Here is a 24,874-nt window from a genome sequence, read left to right on the forward strand (position 1 = left end):
GGAGCGATGCTCCTTAGGCACATTAACATACACCTTACACCCAAATATCTAGAAATGAACAATGGAGGGCTTCTCAGCATGGAAAGCCTCATATGGAGTCTTATCTGGAAGAGCAACAGTAGGAGACCTGTTCTGAATGTAAACAGCAGTGGAAGCCGTCTCAACCCAGAAACGTCAAGGTAGGAAAGAATGCTCAAGCATAGCACGAGCCATCTCCATAATGGTCCTATTCTTCCTCTCTGCAACTCCATTCTGTGATGGAGTATATGATGTAGTAAGCTGTCTCCGAATGCCATGTGTCTTGCAATATTGCTTAAACTCCTGGGATGTGAACTCACCCCCTCCATCGGTCATGAGAGCCTTGACCGAGTGACCGGTCTCTTTTTCCACCTCAACTCTCCAATCACAGAAGTGCTGGTGAAAAGTCTCATCCTTGGTCTTCAGAAAGAAAACCGAAGTATATCTGGTAAAATCATCCACCATCACGAGCATGTACAACGCCTTACTCAAAGACACGGTACTCATAGGACCACATAAGTCTGCATGAATGAGAGCAAGTGATGTCAAAGATCTGTGTGTCACCTCCTTCGGAAAGGCGGCTCAGTGTTGCTTCCCCTGTAAACAAGAGGAACATGCAGTAGACGGAGCCTTGATGGTCAGTAATCCCTCAACCAATCCATCCTTCGAAGCTCGCTGTGCAGATGTTGATAGCTCAAATGGCCAAACCAAGCATGCCAAAGAGCAGAAGAAGCACCAGAAGAAAGCAGAGCGGTCAACTTGTAGAGACCACTATCTTGGACTCCCTAAGCCAAGATGCTACTAGTCCCCTTATCACGAATGGTAATCTCATAACGAGAAAAGATCACCTCCGCACCCTGAGCTATAAGAGCACTCACTGACAAAAGGTTAAAAGCCAAATCTGGAATATACACAACGTCAGAGAAGTACCTCTTATCCTCGTCAGAACGGAAGATGGGGATAGTGCCATGTCCATGCACTGGCATGGAAGAAGAATCACCCAGAGTGATCTCGCCTGATCTGGCAATGAAGTCCTCGAACCAATCTCGATGGGGTATCATATGAGCAGAAGCACCGCTATCAACAATCCAAGACGTGACTGAGAAGTCACAAGAGCAAGTATATGCCGAGTACCTGCTGAGAGAAGAATGCCATCATCCTTCTTGGGTTGAGACACCGCCGTTGAGGAACAGTTCTTTGTTGCTTCATCACGCTTCTTCTTGTGACATTGGGGTGACTTTGTTAGAATTAATGAGGTCAATCTAATGTGCACAATGCACAATGGACATTAATAAATGTATGGACATGAATAAGTGGTACAAAACCTTTGTAAGTGGTTATGACTTTTTATTGATAATAATAATATATGCATGAAGGGAATCGTGGGATTTCACATCCCTACGGTTTTCATTTCTCAACCTCTCTCTTCCTTCTCTCTCACGTGTGATCCTCATGCACATTTCAGCACTTAATCTTTGCACAATTTCATGGTATCAGAGCAAAACGTGTAGAGGAGAAGAAGGGGGTTCCAGGGATAGCAAAAACGCAGGAAAGAGAGAGCATGGAGAAAAACGATTTCTGTCCAGGGGTGACCAGCATTGATTTAGAGGGTTCAAATCCCTAATTCAAGTCCCATGCAATCCCAGGAAAGAGGCGATTTGAAGGAGCAAGCACCATAGAAGCAAAGCGACCTGTTTTGATGCAAATCGATGGAGAATTGGGCCCCAAATCAGAGGCGATTTCTTGCATGAAGAATTGGAGATGATTCAGCCCTCAAAGGTGTGCAAATCAGTCCCAAAACGAAGCCAATTTGATCAATGGAAGGTATGAAAATCTGAAATTAGGGTTTCAGCCCTGTTTTTCTTCCAAAATTTGATGGAAAACTTGCCCAAATTGGGGCAAATGAATGATTAATTGATGGCCCTATCAATGGGTTTCCAAATCATGGAGAAAGTTGAGGCAAATGTTGCCCAAGTTGCTGTCCAAGAAGAAATTACTGCTCCAGCCATGCATGTGATGTTCAAGGGACCACATACTTGCTGATTTTTCAAGCCAAAGTGGAGCATTTCATGTTTGAAGTGTCAAACTTGAAGTTAGGACCTGATTTTATGTCAAAAATGGAAGTAAAGTGCTGCTGTCCACAACCCATGTGTTTGGGCATGTCAAGGCCCTTGAAGACTTGAAGAATTTTGCATTCAAAGGATTGCCCGGGAAGAGGGCTAATGGCATGTATGACCAGCAAAGAGCAAGGTCAAAGATCAACCATGAAGCTGATGGAAAGCTGCAACATGTTGGTAATGTATGTAGCATTTAAATTATGACAAATTAAAGGTCATTTGTGGAAGAGTGGTGCTGTCCATTGTGTGGTTATTGACCCACATTAATCTCCATTGTGTGGAGAAGATTTCCTCACTAAGTGTGTGCTGTCCAAAAGCCTACATGGCAGAGGCAAAGCTTGATATGCTGATCCTACCGGAGAGTGGGAAGTTGGATGGGAAAAATTATCCCATTTGGAAGTTCAAGTTAAAGAATATTCTCAAGGTGAAGGACTTGTGGGACATCACGAATGGCAAGGAAGAAAGACCAACCGTGAGAAGACCCATGATCACCGAGGTTCTTGAAGAGAATCAAAGACAGCTTGAAGAGGAAAGATATGAAAGAGAACTCCTTCAAAGGGAGAAGTATGATAGGAGAGCACAAATGGCTCTTGTCTACATCAACATGAATGTGAAGGACAGCATTATTCCACAAATAAGTAGTGCTTCAACCTCAAATGAAGCATGGGGCATACTTCAAGGCCTTTATGAATCGGTAAATACAACAAGGTTGCTGTTTTTAAAGCAAAAGTTACACACATTTAAGAAGGAATCTAGTGAGTCAATCACATCTTATTTGACTCGTTTAAAGGATATTACTGATCAGCTTGTGTCGGTGGATGAGATGGTGAGTGATGTAGATATGGTGAGCATTGCAATGAATGGGCTCACAATGAATGAGCCTAACTCCCCATGGCAACAACTAGTTACTTCTCTCATGGTGAGAGAATCTACACCATCATTTGAAGAGCTGAGTGCTTTTCTTCTCCAAGAAGAGCTAAGAAGACAAGGGAATAGCACAAAAAGTGTCAAAGCAAAGGATGAAGCTTTCAATGTCAAAGGCAAACCATGGCGTGGCCGTGGTAGAGGAGGAACTTGGAGAAACAATGAAAGGCAAAATCAGACCAGCAATGAAGAAGGGGGAGATTCAAGCTCTTCCCATGATGATAGAAGAGGCTACACCTCTCGTGGAAGAGGTAATTATAGAGGCAATTCAAGAGGAAACTTTAGAGGAGGCTCAAGAGGAGGCTTCAACAACAATCCAAGAGGTAAAGGTCCCTGTTTTTATTGTGGTAAAGATGGCCATATTGAAAGTGAATGTAGAATCAAACAACATGCACAAAGCATGAGAGGTAGGGGGAGAGGCTTCTCCAACTACTCAAGAAAGCAAAACAGCAATTATGTGGAAGAAGATAGCCCACATGATGGAAGACAAAGCAAAGATGAGTTCCTTTTGATGGCTGAATCAACTCACTCTCATTACAAAGGAGAATGGTATGTTGATTCGGGAGCTACAGCCCATATGACGGGCAATGGTGATTGGTTTTCTTCTTATGTTGATGAAGGCAACAAAAACAAAGTGGTTTTGGGTGATGATAGCACTCAAAGCATTGAAGGACATGGTGATATACCAATCAAGCTCAGAAATGGTGACACAGGTATGCTTAAAGATGTGCTTTGGATTCCTAATCTTGCACGAAATTTGCTTTCCGTTGGCTGTATTACAGACCAGCACATGTCCGTGGAGTTCTTTAAGGACCATTTTATCATAAAAGACCTTGAGAAGCATGGTGAAGAGGTGGCCCGTGGCATACGAAGCAATGACAAGCTGTATAAGCTGATTACAATGGGTGGACAGCAAGTTCTGATGACTCAAAAAGCTGAATTATCTCATTTATGGCATAGGAGGTATGGTCACTTGCATATTGAAGCATTGAAGTATCTTCATGACAAAGGCTTGGTGACGGGCTTACCCAAGATTGAAGGAATACCGGGAGTATGTGAGCCTTGTGTTCTTGGCAAGCATGCAAGGGCTCCATTTCCAAAAGCAAGCTCATTTAGAGCAAGGAGGCCACTTGTATTGGTTCATAGTGACTTATGGGGACCAGCCCAAAGACCTTCATTGGGTGGTTCACGGTATTTCCTCTCCCTTATTGATGATTACTCAAGGAAGTGTTGGCTGTTTTTTCTCAAACATAAGTCAGATGTACTTGAAGTCTTCAAAGAATGGAAAGCTCAAGCTGAAAATGAAGCAAGACAAAGGATAAAGATACTCCGGACTGATCGGGGAGGTGAGTTTAACTCGGAGGCTTTTGATTCTTATTGTATGGAGCATGGCATCTTTAGGCAATTAACCACAGCATATAGTGCACAACAAAATGGAGTGGCTGAGAGAAAGAACCGCACTCTTGTGGAAGCGGCAAGATGCATGTTGAAGGATGCAAATATTGGATCAAATTTTTGGGCCGAAGCTGTCCAAACAGCCGTGTACCTCCAAAATAGATCACCAACTAAAGTGTTGGATGGAAAGACACCCGAAGAGGTATATTCCGGATATAAACCCAATGTTTCTCACTTGAGGGTTTTTGGTTGTGTTGCATATGCACATGTTCCCAAAGAAAGGAGGCAAAAGCTTGATGATAAGTCAAGAAAGTGTATCTTCATAGGATACTCTACACACTCCAAAGCATATAAGTTGTATGATCCGGTTGCAAGGAAGATCATAATCAGCCGGGATGTGATCTTCAATGAAGGTACCTTTGCTGTCCATAATGATGAAATTCATGAAGTTGATGATCAACTAATCTTTTATGAGATTGATGAAGACACAGGTGCTCGTGTTCTTGATGAGAATCAGCAAAAGCATAAGGGACCAGCCACTAATGATGATATGGGACATCCTCAAAGTCCTCAAGGGGCTGTCTCAAACAGTCCAAGGAGAATCTCACATGATGGGGGAGGTGAGACAGCACCTACCCATGTTAAAAAGCTTCCAAAATGGTACATAAAGACCATAGAAGATGGTCAAATGAAGGAGCAGCCAGAATCTAGTATTGAAGGTGAAAGACGAAGCCAAAGATTGAAGAGCAAACATTCAGCCAATGTCAATTTAGCACTCATGGCAAGAGTGTTAAGTGAAGAAGAGCCAGATTCTTTTGAAGAAGCCAACAAGAGCAAAGAGTGGAGGACAGCCATGGAAGAAGAATATAATTCCATTATGAAGAATGATACGTGGAGTCTTGTTGATCTTCCACATGGGAAGAAAGCCATAGGAACAAAATGGGTATATAAGATCAAATACAAAGCTGATGGTACTCTTGAAAAATACAAAGCAAGGCTGGTTGCAAAAGGCTATGTGCAACAAGAAGGTATAGATTATGAAGAAACCTTTGCTCCCGTGGCAAAGATGAATACTATAAGAGTTGTTTTGGCTGTAGCAACTCATCATGATTGGGAGATTGCTCAAATGGATGTCAAGAGTGCCTTCCTTAACGGCATTCTTGAAGAGGAGGTATATGTGTCGCAGCCAAAAGGATTTGAAGTCAAAGGCAAAGAAAAGCTGGTATGCAAGCTCAAGAAAGCATTGTATGGATTAAAGCAAGCTCCACGTGCATGGTACTCAAGGATTGATGAGTATTTGCTGTCCAATGGCTTCATGAGAAGTAAAAGTGATCCAAACTTATATATATTTCAGCATAATGAAGATCTTTTGCTTCTAATAGTGTATGTTGATGATCTAGTTATCACAGGAAGTAATAGCTCTCTTATTGACAAGATAAAGAGGAGCTTATCCATGGAATATGATATGAAAGATTTGGGCCAACTTCATTATTGTCTTGGTATTGAAGTATGGCGTCAAGAGAATAGCATGTTTCTCACACAATCAAAGTATATCAAAGATGTGCTTGAGAAGTTTGATATGGCTGATTCAAAAGCTCTTTCTACTCCAATGGAAGTCAATGAAAAGCTCACATCAAGTGGAGATCAAAGAAAGGTGGATCCTACCGCTTATAGGCAGCTTGTGGGCAGCCTTATATATGCAACAATAACTCGGCCAGATTTATCATATGCAGTTAGTATGCTCAGCCAATACATGGCTGATCCAAGAGAACCTCATTTAAAATCAGCAAAGCGGGTGTTGAGATATCTTAAAGGTACATTCAACTATGGTATTGAATATAATTCAGCATGTACTCTCACTTTGGCTGGCTACTGTGACTCAGATTGGGCCAGCAGTGTTGAAGATAGAAGATCTACTTCAGGTTATTGTTTTTCTCTTGGAAGTGGAGCAATATCATGGAAAAGTAAGAAGCAACCCACCGTTGCTTTATCATCTACTGAAGCTGAGTATATTTCAGCAAAGAGTGCAACATGTGAAGCTATATGGCTGAGAAGAATCATGGAAGAAATCAAAGTGAAGCAGGCTGATCCAACAATAATATATTGTGACAATCAAAGTTGCATACAAATAGCAAAGAATCCAGTGTTTCATGCACGTACAAAGCATATTGAAATACAATATCATTTTGTACGGGAAAAGGTGCAATCAAAGGAGATAGAGCTGATTTATTGCTCTACTGAAGACCAAGCAGCGGATATACTCACAAAAGCTCTCTCAAAGGATAAGTTTGAAAAGTTTAGAAATATGTTGGGTGTAAAAGAAAATAGATTGATCATTAAGGGGGAGTGTTAGAATTAATGAGGTCAATCTAATGTGCACAATGCACAATGGACATTAATAAATGTATGGACATGAATAAGTGGTACAAAACCTTTGTAAGTGGTTATGACTTTTTATTGATAATAATAATATATGCATGAAGGGAATCGTGGGATTTCACATCCCTACGGTTTTCATTTCTCAACCTCTCTCTTCCTTCTCTCTCACGTGTGATCCTCATGCACATTTCAGCACTTAATCTTTGCACAATTTCAGACTTGTGACCCTTCTTGCCACAATAATGACATTCAATGTCCTTATTCTTTGAAGATTTGTTGTCGTTATGCTTGTCGGAATCCTTGGAGTTCTTGTCAGAACCCCCTTTTCCTTTCTTTTGTTGATTCTTCCCTTTATCTCGTGCTACCAAAGTTCCATCAGGGCCACCAGAGGTGCTAGTCCGCTCCTCAAAGCGAGACTCAATCTACATAACGGAGGGGAGAACTTCCTCCCAAGTAACTGGAACAGGACGAGGAGAAGAAACAAGAGACTGAGTATGCATCAAACCTCTCTGGAAGTTTGGAGAGCAACCAAATAGCCATGTCCTCTGTGGAGATGTCCTTGCCACAAACAGCAAGCTCGTCCTGTATCCCACAACACATCTTGGATGAAAGCTAGAAGGAGATCTCCTCCCCGTGGATCAAGGAGGCATCTTCTCGGGGATTGGGAGGTGCTGAAAACAGTGCTAAATCTAGGGCAGCAAAGAGGTTGCTAAACCGGGAGCTCTGATACCATGAAAGAGGCACACAGCGGAAGCAGAGTGGCACTAGAATGTGCTGAACAGAGAGTGCAAGAGAGAGAGAGATATGGAGAAAACTATGCTGAATATACTGAAGCAAAACAGTCCCAAGCAAGAGACACTACAAGTCTCATAAGTGAGGGAGTAAAATATGTACAAGACTGAATGAACAATGAGAAGCCAGCCCCACCTATTTATAGGTGAGGAGGGCTGGCCGACTGGAGCATATGAGCTGGCCGACTGGTAAAATACCAAAAGGGCTAGGAAAAATCCCAGAAAAATATGTAAAATAGGGGTGGCCAGCCCACAATCAAGGGCCATACAAATGGGACCAAAAGGATACCAAAAATGGGCAGAAACTGGGGATGAATGTGCTAACAGGACTCTTGGTGCAGAAGAAGGTTGTGCAACAGTAATGCATCCAATCCGAGTTTCCTGTTAGGCTCTGCAATCATCCACAAAGAGTGTGTATGGTGTCTACGTTCAGACGAAGCGGATGGTCTCCATCGACGGATGAGGGAGCCATCTACGGCCCCATTACATTTGGCCCACTCAATGTGCCAAGTGACAATGCTGCTAATAAGCTCCCACCTCTTGCTCACACCAGCCTTTGGGATCCACTAGGAAACCAATACCAAGCAAGCAAGGATGTTCAAGATTCAAAAGTGTGAGTTGAAGGGTGAGACCCATGCCATCCTCCTAGTAAAGTAGAGCTGCACCCACCTCCAAGAACGCTTTTTCGTGCTCTGAACTCTAAAAACACTACCCACCCCCCCCCCAAAAAAAAAAAACGGTGGGTGAGGATAGTTGGATTTCACAACTACATGTGACACATCAATCCCTCCCCCTTTGGAGCTTGCAGACGACCTAGCATGGCGATTGTGGCTTTGGGAGAAGCACCCCTTGGCATAGCTCTAGCAGGACCCATGGGAGTGGTGCTGGCATGACCCCACCAAGGCCGCAAACAACCCTCCATATTCTCAATTCCTTTGTTTAGTAAGAAGCAAATTACCATACCCTTGTTATCCATAGAGGCTGAGTATATTGCAGCTACAGAAACATGCTGTGAGCCCAACTGGCTTCCAAGGCTACTTGGAAAGCTAACAATTTTCCTTTGAATGATGATGATCAGTTGGTCTTACATTTCAATGGCAAACAATGACAAGAATCATGCCACAAACACATATAACACCACCTTATCAAGGACGGCACTAAACCCCTTAGAAACCTTCATGAGCTATGTTTTGCATAGGACAAAGCTCTACCCAACCACAAGTTTCTTGGTAGAGGAAAAACATACCCTGGGATTGTTGGAATAATTCCTAAAAGGGTCGAGTTGATTATCAAAATAACATAAGAGTTGGTTTGTCTGTTTAAGCTTCTGAATTTTAAGGAAGCATCTCAATGATGAGCACTCTGATATGGTCTTGCCTACACGTGATAAAAGGGAAATATTTGGCAGAACTTGCAAACCCTACAGATGACAAAAATGGAAATATCAACATGACTTGCAAGCCCTACACATGATGAAAAGGGATAACGGGGATGACTTGCACAGTGGGAATAATGGCCATCATTACACGTGTATGTGTGGCATGATGACACGTGTATGTGTCTGAATATGTGTGTGTGCACGTGCGCGCACATGTGCGTATGCGTGTGTGCGTGGATACCCCATTAGGATGACAAATGTGAGGACATTAATAGTAGATTAAAAGTGAAAGAAACTGACCTCAGCATGGGGCTCCCCTGCCTTGGGATGAAACCCTTGGCCAACAATGCGGCCATCTTTGACGATGACACATCCAACCATGGGGTTGGGGGAGGTGAAACCCAAGGCCTTTTTGGCCAGCTGAATGCACATCCTCATGTACTCTGCGTCCATCTCGGTGGCCCCATCGGGAAGAAGCGAGGAAGCAACAGAGCAGACCCCCCACCTCACCCTGTAGTTTGTCCGGGGTGGGCGGCCACGCAGGGTGCTACTGTGTGAAAATATGGCAGCCTTTCGTTGGAATCGGCAGAATGTATGTAAGGAGGGCGACGAAGGTTGGGGGGATGCAGAGGAAGGGCGCCAGATGAAGCCCCGCTGTGTGATGCTGGCCATAATGCCCACACCAGGGTGTGGCTATGGAGAATGCTTGAACACTCGGCCAAGGAATAAAATGATGGGTATGGAGGTCCGGCCCGTGCGGGTTCTCTGTTTCTTTAGTGTACGAGACTATCTCACGTGTCGATATGCATGAGGAGAATGAACTACAAATGCCATTTTCTAGTCACAGGAGTATGGCTATCCTAGGATAAGACCCTAATCTATGGAATGGGAGATCCCTATAGCCATCTGGTTGCTCTCAAGCAAGTCTGTACGGCAAAAAAAGGTGACCTGTGAACAAAGACAGATGATTTTGGCCTAACCTTAAAAAGCAATGCTTTGCTTTGGTTTCAAATGCTAGAAGATTCACATAGAGAAACCATGGAAGACTTTGAGTTAGCACTATGCAATAGGATTCTCCAAGACACGTGTCAAGCATAGCTCTATAACTCAATCTATCAATTTAAGTAGCTTGAACACAAAACAGTGAGAGACTGCATCAATCATCTCAAGAACTTGAACATCATGTGTCCAATTGAGGAAAAAGCAAACCAAACTAGGCTAATTGTGTTGTTCTTATAGAAGGATTGAAAAGCAAGCAATTGATGATGTGTTATATACCAAGAGGCATTGAACGATAGTGGAGTGTTGCTTGGATGCCATAGACTTTGATGATAACTTTATAGGCATCCCATCCATTGATAAGGTTTGAATCATTGACTAAAATCAAGCATAGCATCAAGAGCCAAGATTCAAAGAAGGCGTGCATAGCAAACACTGCAATCAAAGGAATTGAATGAGTATTCAAAGCTGCTCCAAGAGAGACATGGCATCCTTATTTAGCTCCTAGATGCAAAATAATGTGGTGTACTATTTGTAGAAGAAACCACACAGCTCATGAATGTCCAATTCTAAGAGCTAGAGCAAAGAAATGGTGTGGGTATTATAGGAGATATGGAAATCATAAATCCACTAACTGCCTACCATGCCCAAAGAATGATGAGAATGACAAGAGTGCTAGCTTTGCCACCAAGGCATTTTCCTTGCCAGCACCACCTCCTAGTGGTGTGGATGCAGCTTATGCCAAAATAAGAAACCAAGAATCATTGGGAATCCATATAAGGACATGGAGATTCCCCCTCCAGTGTTACATCCTCAACCAACCCCACTAGGGACAACTCCTACAAGGCTAATTGAGACAGAGAAAATCATTGATGAGCCTCCTAACCCACCAGATTTCTTTGTTGAATACCCTAACTCTTGGCGGTTGGAAGTCCACCAACAAGGGGTGAACACCATAGGGGCCAACCATGCCATTTGATGCTAGATACGCACCAATTGACAAAAAGTGTGTCATTGATCATTTCATCCAGTATGATTGCCTTCTGAAGCTAGCAAATTTAAATCCCCAATAAATACATCATCTCCCACCCCCACAGATTTGGGAATTCTTACATAAATGTGTTCGACGATAAAAAGGAAGTTCTATTGAAGATCATGGTGAGTGCTTAAGCTAAGCGATTGAAGGTTATGATGATTGCAAGATGAGGCAACATTGTCCATGGCATCTTTTGCATTAAGGACCTTCTAAGAGCAAAAAAGGGAAAAGAAAAAGTAGGGATTGTTAACAAGGGGAAGGCAATGACGTTACCAAATGAGCTTACAACAGAACCTCCTAGAATAAAGACAAGATGGAAATGGCATTGCCCCTATCAAAACCATATCTTCCGTACTCTAAAAACCAAAAGAGTTTGTATAGTTCGAAAACCGTGGAGTGATGATAGGACACAAAGGTGAAGAAATGTCTCCTAAGGAGACAAAGTCATACCGCTTGAAGGCTTTAATGCAATCTTCGAGCCAACCTATACCTTGATGGGTAGACAAGGGTGAAGAGGATGAGGAGGTGCTAGAAGAACACAAGGCACTCCTCAAAAGTAGAGAGGCTTCTCTAAAAAAGCCAAAAATTAGAGAGGCTTCTCTAAAAAAGCCAAAAAGAGTTCCTCAAAAGTAGAGAGGCTTCTCTAAAAAAGCCAAAAAGGCCAATGCATATTACAACAAGAGACCCACCTAGCCTCAAGGGGACGAAGCACACTATTTGCAATATATCAATGCTTTGAGAGCTTCTGAGGAGTTTTACTTTAATTGTGGAAGGATATAATAGGAAGCCAAGCTTAGATGCCTTGAAAATACATCCCAAAATTCTTAAAACTCTAGTAGATGATGGTAGTCCCATGGATTGTCGGTTCCAAAATGACATCCAAGTCTAGATGGCGAAGAAAAAACAAAGCTATATGTGAGGGATGAATCAAAGAAGAATCCCAAGAGGTTAGTTCTAAGGATAGAAACCAAGAAGAGGATAGTCCCCTCACATTTTAGGAGCTACAAGATCCAAACAGGAAGGTGTGCACACTAACACCAAAAAGAGAGAGAGAGACCAAAAGAACCAAGGGTGTTGTATGATGGACCTCTTGAAGACGCTAAATAAGTTTACCTAGCACAACTTGGGGAAGAGCCTAAAAAGTATTGGATCTTTATAAACTTGATCCCTTGAGGAGGAAACTAAATTAACATAGTTACTCAAGGAATAATGTGTTCACTTGGAGTTACTCATATCTCAAGGGAGTCCCTATAAAAGTCTGCTAGCACACAATTCCACTACTTGTGGATGATGCAATACCAGCTAAACAAAAGCCATACACTTACAATGAAACCTATTTCACTACTCGTGGATGATGCAAGACGTGCTAAATAGAAGCCATACACTTATAATGAAACCTATTCCAAAAACATCAAGGAAGAAGTCCGCTTACTTATTTTGACAGGTTTCATATATGAGATTGAGTACACTAATTAGGTTTCACCAGTGGTCATAGTACCAAAGAAGAATGGTAAGATCCATGTATGTGTAAACACAATGAATGTGAGACCCCTACCCCTCTATCTATGGCAGCAAAATCACACTAAGGATAGAGTGACTCACTCAGAGCCTCATATCACAATGTCCTATGTTAGATACCTGTAACGCCGCTATGGGCGTTACCACAGGAGGGGACGGCCTCTGGCTCACCACCCAGCCATAGAGGAAGAATGAGGATTGCCCCTCATCCCCCAAGCTATATAGTGTGTGGCCTACCGTCCACACTAGCCTGGCCGCCCATGACTCCGCATGGGCGTCCTCTCCCACTGAACCCCGGACATGGCCATCCGGTCTGCCGGGTCTGCCGTCGGTCCACAGGCGTTACAGCCTACGTGACATTACCCCCCCTTAAGAAGAGTTTTCGTCCTCGAAAACAAACTGGGAAAACCTTTTGGAAATTGCACTACGGCGTTCCTAGGTAGCTACCTCCTCCTCATCCCTATCTGTCCATTTAACAAGTACCTCCTGGTACACTTTATGTCGAGTTTGTCTGTCACGATACTGTAGAATCTTTTCAGGTTCATGTGGTATCTTTGATGGCTCTATCAAGTCCACCAAAATCTCTGGAGAAACTGCGTTCTCTAACCCGTGAACTGATTTCTTCAGTTTACTGACATGGAAGACAGGATGGACTTGAGAACTCTCCGGTAACTCAAGTTTATATGCTACGTCCCCAATCTTCTTAAGGATTTTAAAAGGACCACAATATCTCGGAGAAAGTTTATTACACTTTCTCGTTTTCATGATTTCTGACTGCGCAGGAACCTTGAGGAATACAAAGTCACCTTTTGCAAAGGTCACCTTTCTACGTCCTTTATCCGCATAAGTTTTAGCGCGATCCTGAGCGCTACGAATGCTCTCACGTGCGGCTCCGAGCATATCATTCATATCTTCAAGGAAATCTTTGACAGATTGAATCTTCTCCTTTTCTAGGCTTACAGCCATCGGAGATCTCGGCTGGAATCCATACATTAACATGAATGGTATAAATCCAGTCGCTGAGTGTTTGGAGCTGTTATAGGCAAACTCCAATAAGGGCAAGTACTCTTCCCAATTAGATTGCTTCTTACTAACATAAGAACACAACATATCCTCTAGAATTTGGTTAACTCTTTCAGTTTGACCATCAGACTCCGGATGATCTGCCGTACTCATACTCAGAGTAGTATCCAACTTTTTGAAGACTTCCCTCCAAAAATGACTGTTGAACTTTCTATCTCTATCCGACACTATATCTACGAGCAGGCCATATAGCTTGTAGAGATGTTCAATAAAGAGTTTTGCCAACTCTGGCATTTTAATAGTTTTCTTCATGGCGATAAACTTTACCATTTTAGTTAACCTGTCCACTACCACCCACACCGAGTCATTCCCTCGACACGTCTTGGGTAAACCGGTAATGAAATCCATGGAAATGCTTTCCCATTTTCCTTGAGGAATCTCCAGCGGATGGAATAGTCCTCCAACCTTAAGACGTTCATGTTTATTGACCTGGCACTTACTGCATTTCAGCACATAAGTCTGGACGTCCTTAAACAAACTAGGCCAATAAAACTGTCTTTTTACTTCTGAATCCCAGGATGACCCGCACTTGGACTATCATGACTTTCTTTAAGAATTTGGGCCCGAAAGTCACCAATAGTTGGTACACATATTCTACCCTTGTAGAGTAAGTACCCGTCGTCAATGGCGTAATTAGCATATTTCTCCCCCCGACGAAGTTTATCACTCCCCTTTGAAGCCGTGGTGGCAGTCAAAGGTGATGAAGGGCCTACGTCAGAGCTCTCCGGCTCCAAACTATACCCAGAAGACACAGCTAGTCTCTCCGGACTAACTCTCGCTTCCCTTCCCGTTGCACCTTCGGCCAGTCTCTCCGGACTAGCAATTCGTCCCAACGAGGGAGGTGGTCGCGTCTGTGAAGAAGTGCGTACACGTACAGCGCGCCAGACCTATGTAAAAGATGGATCATGCTCACATAAACCACGTAGTGACTCCAAGAAATCATTCTTGAAGACTGTGAAACTAAGTTCATTAATCTGTGGCATGCGACTAAGTGCATCTGCCACCACGTTATACTTACCTTTCTGGTAACGTATCTGAAGGTCAAACTCCTGTAGAATCTCCGCCCACCGAGCTTTTCTACCCTTCAGTTCATTTTGACTTGAAAGCCATTTCAGACTTTCATGGTCCATCTGGACCTCAAAAGTAGCACCATATAAATAGTGTCTCCACTTTTTCAGTGCATGAACTATCACTAGTAACTCTCGCTCGTAAGCCGAGTAGTTACGTGCGCACGATCTAACTTTTTACTCTCAAATGCAATTGGGCGTCCCCTTTGCATAAGTACGGCCCCAATGGCCTCATTACTAGCGTCTGTTTCCAAAACAAACGGCTCATTTGGATCGACAATAGTCAAAACAGGTGCAGCTGCTATGGTCACCTTGAGCTTATCAAAGCTCTTCTGCTGGGCTTCCCCCCAACTAATGTTTTTTGTTTTTGACCGTAACTGGTCAGTCACAACGGGACTGCGATCTTCGCGTAGTCCTTCACATACTGTCGGTAGAACCCCGACATGCCAAGAAAAATCTGGAGTTCCTTGAGATTCTTCGGCGCTGGCCATTTAAGAATAGCCTCTACTCTTTCTGGCTCCATCCGCATACCATCGGCGGATATAATATGGCCAAGGTAGTGAATTTTTGTTTCAAAAAATTCACATTTGCTCTTCTTCGCAAATAGTTTGTGCTCTCGCAACAACTCGAACACTAGACACAAATGCTCTATGTGTTCTTTCTGTGTCTTACTGTACACAAGAATATCATCTAGGAAAACTACTACGAATTTTCCCAGATATGGACGTAAAATATTGTTCATCAGCATCATAAACGTCGCTGGAGCATTGGTTAGCCCAAATGGCATAACCAAAAACTCAAAATACCCGAAACGGGTCCTAAATACTGCCTTCGCAACATCTTCTGCTTTTATTCTAACCTGATGATATCCTGATCTCAGGTCTATTTTTGTAAAGTATCTTGATCCATAGAGTTGATCAAACAACTCATCCATGCGTGGCATTACCCCCCCTTAAGAAGAGTTTTCGTCCTCGAAAACAAACTAGGGAAACCTTTTGGAAATACCAGTGTTAGATACCTGTAACACCGCTCTACGGGCGTTACCACAGGAGGGGACGGCCTCTGGCTCACAACCCCCAGCCATAGAGGAAGAATGAGGATTGCCCCTCGTCCCCCAGGCTATATAGTGTGTGGCCTGTCGTCCACACTAGCCTGGCCGCCCATGACTCTGCATGGGCGTCCTCTCCCACTAAACCCCGGTCTGTCGTCGGTCACAGGCGTTACAGCCTACGTGACATCCTAATGCTGGGCTATTCCATCAGCTTCTCTCAGTCTATTCCACCACATGTTTTCCCTTCATAATTCTTACAAGAAGGTTACATCAAGCGGCTCCTCAAGGATCAACATGAGGTCTTAACTCTTTGATTTATGAAAACTCTTCTATCCTTGTTATGATTTCCTAACTAAACTATTTGTCTCAGATTTTTCTCATTCTAATAACAAAAATTTGTCTCGTTTGGAAAGTATCTATTTCTCGAGTCCACCCGATCACTCACTTTCTAGTGTTTGATCATTTTTCTAATTTGACCAGATCCATAGGCTCAATTTAGCCCCATCCAACCGCATGGGTCTAATCTTTTTCCCACCACTAGAGCAATGGAGCTTGGTGTGAAGTCACATACCCGTAATTAATTGAAAATTGCCACTTTACTCATAGACGTCACTTAAAATTTACTCACACACGCCACTTTTCTATAGCTTCCAAGGTTGTATAAATTGCAAATCCCCACCTCTTACACCTCAATTGACTACTTTAACCCTTGATAATGTAACGTAGGAGTAATGTAGCAAGTACTACACTAAAATCTGTCTAATATAACTTTATTAATTTCTTCCCTTATTTTTAATCTCAATGTACAAGGGGTGCACATATGCACATTAAAATCCCCAACTTAATTTTTGCACATGGTAGCTTAACTATTTTATTAAAATTTTATATTCTAATTTATCAATTTCTCAATCTTTCAAATTTCCATTAAAAATTCTCATCTTATTAAATCTCATATTCTCTCATTAGAAATATACATCCAGAATTTAATTTCTCAACTACACTAGGATAAGGGAAGAGGGATCTTACATTCTCCCCCACTTGAAGATTTGAGATATCCTCATCTCGCAAAAACTGGGGATAATATTTCCTCAACTCTCTCTTCGATATAACATGTTCCCCTTTTCTTCCTCTCTTTGACAACCAGCTTCCCTCTCTCTCTCATCGAGCTGCTCTACTCCCTCTCTTCGACACCTCGTGCCCTTTACTTCTGTGCACACTACCCTACTCTACCTCTTCGACACTTCGTGCCCTTTACTTTTGTGCACATCACCCTACTCTATCCCTCTGATTAACAACCCCATCTTCTCTCTCCTTTACTGCCATATGCCACGTCTTTCCTCTCTCTCTCTCTCTTCCACAACCCCTTCTTGTAATGTCTATACTTTTTGACACAACATAAACCATGGACGACCCTTCTCTTTCATTTGTTATATAGTTCATCTCTGCATCACTAAGTTCTCTTTACTAGCGAACAACCTAGATAATCTAGATTGTATTCCTTAGTTTTGCACCAACACACATTCAATGGCAAATTTTGAAGCGCTAATGTGTACATGAAAGATTAGGTCCCATTTGGGAAGTCTCAAGATGTGGGTGCACTCGCCAAGGTATTCTTTAGTGCATCATAAGCCCTTTGGTACATTGGATTTAGTTTTGAGCTTAGGATCACAAAATCTAAGTTGTTTTGGTTCAAAAATCAAGCAATAAGTGGCTTAGTAGCTTAAAGTAAAAGGACAAGTGGTTAGGATTTGGCAATTCAGCTAATGGGTGGCTAAGGACCCACATAGCATGTTTTGTAAAATGGGTGAGGACTTAACTTTCTTTGCATTTATCATACTAGTAATGTGAATGTTGAAATATACAAGTGAATAGGGTGTGTGTGGGAACAAGCTCTTGGTTAGAGGCTGTAAAAGAGAAGATGTAATTGTGAAAGAACCTGTGAAAAGGTTAGAAGAATCTACTGGGAGAGAATAATGGGTAGCATGAGGGAATTTAGGAGTGTGGAGATATTCTGGGAGATATTCAGGGAAAAGAGAAGAGGTGGAGAGAATCAGGCAAAAGGTGGAGATATTCTGGGAGTGAATCATGGAGAAATCAATGGGATTTGATGCTTGATGTAAACACTATAAATTGAGGCATAGCCCTAATGAGAATTTGCGGGTTTTTGAGTATCCATGCCTACATTAATCTATTTGCTAATTATTCACTAATTACGTCTTAATCATTTGCTAACCACTTTGTTAATGATGTTGATTCTAGTGTCACAGCTCATCATTATGCTCAAATTTCAACAGTGAAAACGTACATTCCTTGAGCTCAAGAGGGCCATGTTTGTCCTTACACGACAATCCATGTGCTAGACTAAAATGCACACTATGACTTTTAGGTTCAAGTAGAACTATGAATTCAAACGTGGTGATTTGTAAAGAGACCTTTGAATGTGATGGAATCGATATGGTCAAGAGTTTGATTTTGTAATATACTAAGATGGTTGGCCAAGATAATGTATACTTTATTCCATTTTTTAAAACTGAGAAGAGATGCAATCTGGTATCACTATGATTTATACATATAAGAATTATGGTATGTCCTAGTACCATAGCAGAGAATGCATACAAGAATTATGGTATTTCCTAATACCATAGCAGAGAATGCATACAAGAATTATGGTATTTCCTAGTACACTGGTACCAAGTGGTATTGGTATATGTCCTAGTACCGCTTGGTATCAAGTGTACTCATTAAAAGTTGCAAATAGCAACAAGCCTTTATGTCTAAAGTAAAAGGAAATTGGAAAGTTTTTTTGGCATATGTTTGTGACAAGTTCATTCCAGTTGAGGACAAGTGTGCTTGAATGGATTTAGTATTGCAAGTGACCTATCTATAATGTAAAAGCGGTACTTTGATAGGATTGTGTCATAATAGGCAAAAGGCAAAGTAAAATGGACTTGAAAGGATCAATTCATCACTTCTACAAGGTTGGGGATAAAAACTCATGATACTTGTATTGATTTTGAAAATCCAAGTAAGCTATTTAATGTAAAATCACTAGGAATGCATAGAGATTCATATTGTGGGATGGACTTATCATTTGTTCAACTGTTGAAAGGAAACAAGTGATTTCAAGGAAACAAGCTTGGAGACATGGAAAGTGATTGGGACTTGGAATTGATTGGCTTTGGAATGTATCAAGCTTATCATGGAATAAAGAGCAAAAACAACCATGATTCTTTAAGATTCCTAGTTGTTTTGTGACACATACCCTTGGGAGATGCAACTTGGAAAGCTTGGCATGTGAGTTATCAACTTGTTCACTATTTTTGATTGAGGACGATGATTCCTAAAAAGGGGTAAGAATGCTATGACCCCAATAAGGTGGCATAGGATGACACTAGCATTCTGTGAATGCTTGTTTGTATTGTCTAGGTTTAAGGAATTAGAAGGATACATGGGGCATGCGAGGGAGGCACCAAGTTGGGCGAGGGAGATTTTGTGAGAATTTAGGAATTCTACACCTTTTCTATTGTGTTTTTCCTAGTTTCAACCATGGTGCCAAGACTTAAGAGAACTAGATCCATCTAATTAGCTATGCAAGATAACATGAAGTGCTTGCATCATGAAGCAAACATGTATGCACAAATTGGTTCGTGGGAGTTGTTGAATCAAGAATTTATAAAATAGTTAAAAAAAATCCTCTTAAAAATTGACACGTGACTCTATCAAAGCACCTTTTTTTGAGGCCCTCTTTATGCTGTTCACAATGGCCCACAAATGCATAAGCACCTGATTCAGCGCTAGAATCGCTTCAAAATGAGATTCTTTTTATGAGCATTTTATGTTTTTTGGAGTTTTTTTAAATGGGTTTTATGGTTTTTTATAATACTTTTGTATTTTTAAGGTTTTTTGACAGTGAAACAATAACCTTACACGCAATTAAATAAAAATATGTGAGATGCATATAAACAATGTAAGTATAAAACATTTTCTTTTCTCGTTTTTCAGCTTTCTAGAAATCCAGTTGGATCGGCGGATCCAAATCTGAGATTGTTAAGTTAACGATATAGATCTTGCGCTGACAATCCAGATCACAAACAATCTGAATATTGAATGATCCCAAACTTGCGGTGATCTAAAAATCAAATGATTCAAAAAACTTGACGACCTGGGAAGTGAGACATTCGGGATCCTAGACGATCTAAAATTGGATAACCGATTCGAGAATTGGATTGACGATCTAAATTTTGGTGGTGATCAGGATCATGGATGATCAAAATTAAGGATCACCGATCAGAAATAGACTACGATCCAGATTCATAACGGTTTGAATTTAGTAGCGCTCTAAATAACTAACAATCTGAAACATGGGACAATATGTAAGTTGAATCGATGATCTGGACTAGTAGTAAGCTAGGATCAACGATTTGAATTTGACAATTTTGGGGTTGATGATCCGCATTTGGGTTTGGTGATCCAACTATGCATTAAGGATGGTGATTGGCACCGTCTTGTGTGTACTTTCCAAATACAGCAAGGGTCTACATAACTTTATATTCTCTTACAGGAGAATATTTGATTGGTACCTTTTACAGTTGAAGTGTGTGGTAAAAAATGAAGATCATTTACCCACAGACAGTCTCTCATTATGCACTTTTAACTTTTGTCAACGATTTGGACATGGATTCAACAATCCAAAAGCTAGACAAACCGAATCCTAGTCTCAACAATCCAAAATTCTAGTGGTAAAAAACACAATTTCTTAAGGATTTTGATTTTTTTGTGTTTTTCTTGATGTTCTTTGTGTTTTCTGACATGATAATGATGCTAAGCAACAATGCTTAGAAACACTCCAATACCATGATTTTGCACTTAAATTTCTAAAAACAATAACTACATGCCTAAATTAAGCTAATCTTGGTTTAAAAATTTTATAAAAATACTAATGTATACTAATTTTCTAATTAATCTAGGGCTTATGCTCACGGTAATGATGAAAGCAACCAAGTGGAGAGATAACCTACCTCAATCACGCCCGTGAGAGCTTGCTTTTTGTTTCATCACTCCCATGAAATAAAGAATAGATCTAATTAATAAATACAAATCACAAAGGATTAAGGTTAGAAAGAAAGCCTACTCTAATCATAGGAATCCACTCACAAACACACAAATCACACACATGATCACTCAAATAAACTCCTACTCTACAACACATTTTCCTAACATTTAACCAAGGATTTTCACACCAAGGGAAAGTTAAAGTGAGAAAAATAAAAGGTTTTTGAGTACATGATAGCTCTACTTCCTTTCCTCGTCCAAGACTAGTTCGATCTCAATAGTGGGCACCATGCACCATTTGTTCCTTTCCTCATCCAAGACTAGTTTGATCCTGGCAGCAAGGCACCATGCACCATTTGTTTATGTCAAGTACCATCTTTCCCTCTTGTAAGGAATCATAGTGCCTAACCACTTATCTTGAATTGCAAAATTCCCAATAGGAGGGGCAAAAAAGGCCAAGTGGTGTGTCAATCCCTCTTGTTTGAGCCCTTCCTATACTCTCAATCCTCTAAGGTAATCCTTCCAATTGCTCTCCACTCTAGCTCAATCACTTCCTTACTCAAGCTACCAAGCATGCACACCACAAGCAAGCAAGAGGTAGGAGCACAAGAGAAGAAGAAAGCTTTATGGTTGAGAAATGATTGATTCCCTCTCTTTACATTATCAAAAGTTGTATATACACATAAGGGCTTTGCTTGGATGTGTCCAACTTAAGTCGGTGCTTATTGCCTTTCTCAATCACTTCCTTACTCAAGCTACCAAGCATGCACACTCAATCACACACAAGCATGCACACAAGCAAGCAAGCAAGAGGTAGGAGCACAAGAGAAGAAGAAAGCTTTATGGTTGAGAAATGATTGATTCCCTCTCTTTACATTATCAAAAGTTGTTTATACACATAAGGGCTTTGCTTGGATGTGTCCAACTTAAGTCGGTGCTTATTGCCTTTCTCTAGTCATATATACAAGGCTTATGGCTGGCTTTTATTACATCAGTAGGCCCATGCCACACGATCATAGATAATGTGAAATGCTCCTATGCTAGAGGTGGGGATTTTAGATGTACAGAACGTGTGAACACATATGAATGATGGAGAATTAATGGATGAATTTCTATAAGAATCAAACATCTTAGAGAGCAACTTGCATCTATTGATGAGGCCTATCCAAATAATTTATGAATGTCTATTATTCTCAATGTTCCTATCCTAGAGGTGGGGATTTTAGATGTACAAAATGTGTGAACATATATGAATGATGGACACTTAATGGACGAGTTTCTATAAGAATTAAACATCTCAGAGAGAAGCTTGCATCTATTGATGAGGCCTATCCAGATAGTTTATTAGCATCTACTATTCTCATAGCTTCATACCAGGGTTTTTCATCCACACTTCAGCTCATGAAGGGTAACCCTAATGCCTTGTGATGAGTTGGCTACAATGCTCTTGCAAGAAGAGAAATCTTGGAAAAACCAAACTAGCATGCATATGGGAGCGCAAGAATTTGATGTGTGTCTACTATTCTTATAGCCTCATAACAGGGCTTTGCATCCACACTTCAGCACATGAAGGGTGACCCCAATGCCCTTATGTTTGATGAGTTGGTTGCAATGCTCTTGCAAGAAGAGAAATCTTAGCAAAACCAAACTAGTATGCATATGGGAGATCAGGAATTTGATGCCATTCAAAAGGGTAAAGACAAAGCCTTTTCTCAAGGCAGATACAAGCTAAAGGTAGAATCAACCATGTCTTTTAGCAAGGATGCCAAGAAGGGTGGTGATAAGTATAAGAAGAAAGGCAAATGCAACTATTGTCAAAAGCCAAACCAGCTAAATAGAAGGAGTGAACCTATGCATAGGATGATTAAGCATTCATTGTGCACTATAGTTATGACCCTTTTATCCATGGTGTATGCATGTCAATGACAAATCAGCACATATTGTACTTTGATAGTGGTGCTAGCAAACAAGCACATTACTTTTCACCATGATTTATTTTCCTTCCTCCAGTCTACTCCTCCAATGATGCATAGTCACATATGCAAAAAAAAAACTCCTCATATCTAGAGAAAGGAGTTGTACTCACTATTGTAAATGGTGGGGTAATCACTCTCGTAGAAGTCTTGTTTATACTAAGCATTAGAAAGAACTTGTTGTCAGGCTCTGCCATTGCTAGGGCATGCCTAGTGGTCAAATTTTTTGATGAGTGATAGGTGTATAGTTTATGACTAGAGTGATGGAGATATTACTGTGGTATATCCGGTACTCTAAGCCATGGGCTTTATAGGTTGGACAGGTATGAGATATTGGCACATAATACTTGTGAGATATTGTGCAATTAAATGCCAAACATGCTATGAGTGACATGGATCTATGGCATGCCTGCATTCATCACTTGAATTTTAGTAATTATTATACCATAAAAGGTAAGAGATGGTGTCAGAGTTTCTAAATCTTGAGGCCCCATTTTAGGCAAGATGCAACAACATGCATCATTCCCAAAGGATGGATCAATAAGGTATGTCCAAAAATTATAGCTTATACATAGTGATGTATGTAGTCCTATGAGGGCATCATCAATTGGGGGATATCTCTACTTTGTTTATTGATGACTAATCCATGCACACTTGGGTGTATTTGTTCAAAGTCAGAGGTTTTTGCATGCTTTAGACACTTTGTTTCTATGGCTAAAAATGTGTCTACATGTAAAGTTAGCACCCTACATATAGATCACCTGGGGGGGGAGTACAAATCGCCTAGGGGGGAGTACACCTCAAAGGAGTCTCATGTATATATGGCTGAAAGAGGTATAAAACTTTGATGCATGGTGCACACCTTAGAAAAATGGTGTGGTTGAGAGGTGTTGGAATCAGCCAAGACCACTACACTTGGAGGATTGAGCTATGGAGGATGAAAGAAATCCATGGCAGTTGTATGTATAGAGAAAGGAAGAAAAGAAGAGGATAACAAAAGTGAGGCAGTGATTGCATGGCGAAATAGTGATTGATCATTGATGGGAAGTGAAAGTACAAAATCTCTTTTATAGGCTTGACTGTACCATATTAAAGGCCACATCAATCACAAGAGATAGCACCGTGTGACTACAGGATAGTGGTTGCAGGATAGTGCTTAGCTAACGACGGACTATGAGAATGAGGAGGAATAATATCTAACATACCCCCCCTTTGGGTCATGGGTGGCAGAATCATGATGCAAAACATGGATGCAATTCCTATGGGAAAGTCTTAGCTGCTGTAAATAGGCAATGTCTAGCCCCGTATAAAAGATTCTTGATTACATAGAAAAAATGTTGAATGGAGAGGATAGCATAATTGAAGCCAAAACATGGCATGTTCTACCATTGGACTCAGAGGTTCAAAGTTGAGCATGAGGTTGTGAGCATGGCTCAGAGGTAGATGCACATGATTCAGAGACCCATACCCCAAACATGGTCCTTGGAATCAACTCATCAAAGGCCATGGGAGCTGGTTATAGTACTCCCCTGAAGAGCAACCCCCCCCTAAATAGAATCCATGATGAAAAAGCACACTAAAAAGAAATACATATTATTTTAGAGTCAAAATCCAAGTACAATATCCCACACAAATTATTAAGTAAATAAAAGAGATTTAGAGAGCGTATTCACCATGTTGTTCATCACCATCAAGAGACAATGAGTTAACAGCGACTACCAGGGCATAATTTTTGGTTGTTGAGGGCATAATAATCTGAGTCAGTGTAAGAGGAAGTGTATACCAGCTTAGCACAATTTATTTCTTATTGTTTGCCCTTCAACTTGTAGCATTCGTCGATAGTGTGACCAAGCTTCTTGCAAAATAGCTACATCTCTTGGGGTTGTTTTTGCTAAAGAAAGCACCTATGGGTAAGTCATCGCACTTGCTCGGTCTTCTTCCATAAGAATAGCGACAACCATTTCTTCATAGGACATTTATCTCCCAATTTTTAAAGCTGTGATGGTCTCTCTCTAGTATTTGTTCTCACTAGCTAGGCTATTCAAGAGTATACTATTCTTGTTTCATCATTGTTCTCTCTGTATTTGTTCTCA

The 24,874-nt window shown here is 41.2% G+C and overlaps 1 protein-coding gene across 2 annotated transcripts in view; it reads right to left on the reverse strand.

Moving 5' to 3' along the window:
* The window catches only part of LOC147627662 (Cytidine/deoxycytidylate deaminase family protein), a 31,807-nt gene extending 21,955 nt beyond the window's left edge, over positions 1-9,852 (reverse strand). For both annotated transcript variants that reach the window (XR_015268287.1, XM_086814586.1), the window contains exon 1: positions 9,303-9,852. Coding sequence is in view for 1 of the 2 variants with exons in the window: in XM_086814586.1 (XP_086670712.1) it covers positions 9,303-9,674 (372 nt within the window). In the remaining variant the exon portion in view is untranslated. The remainder of the gene's footprint in view (positions 1-9,302) is intronic.
* Positions 9,853-24,874: the final 15,022 nt, after the last annotated feature.

Source organism: Cibotium barometz, chromosome 20, assembly GCF_041138505.1.
Source record: "Cibotium barometz isolate CiBa-2024 chromosome 20, ASM4113850v1, whole genome shotgun sequence".
NCBI lineage: Eukaryota > Viridiplantae > Streptophyta > Polypodiopsida > Cyatheales > Cibotiaceae > Cibotium > Cibotium barometz.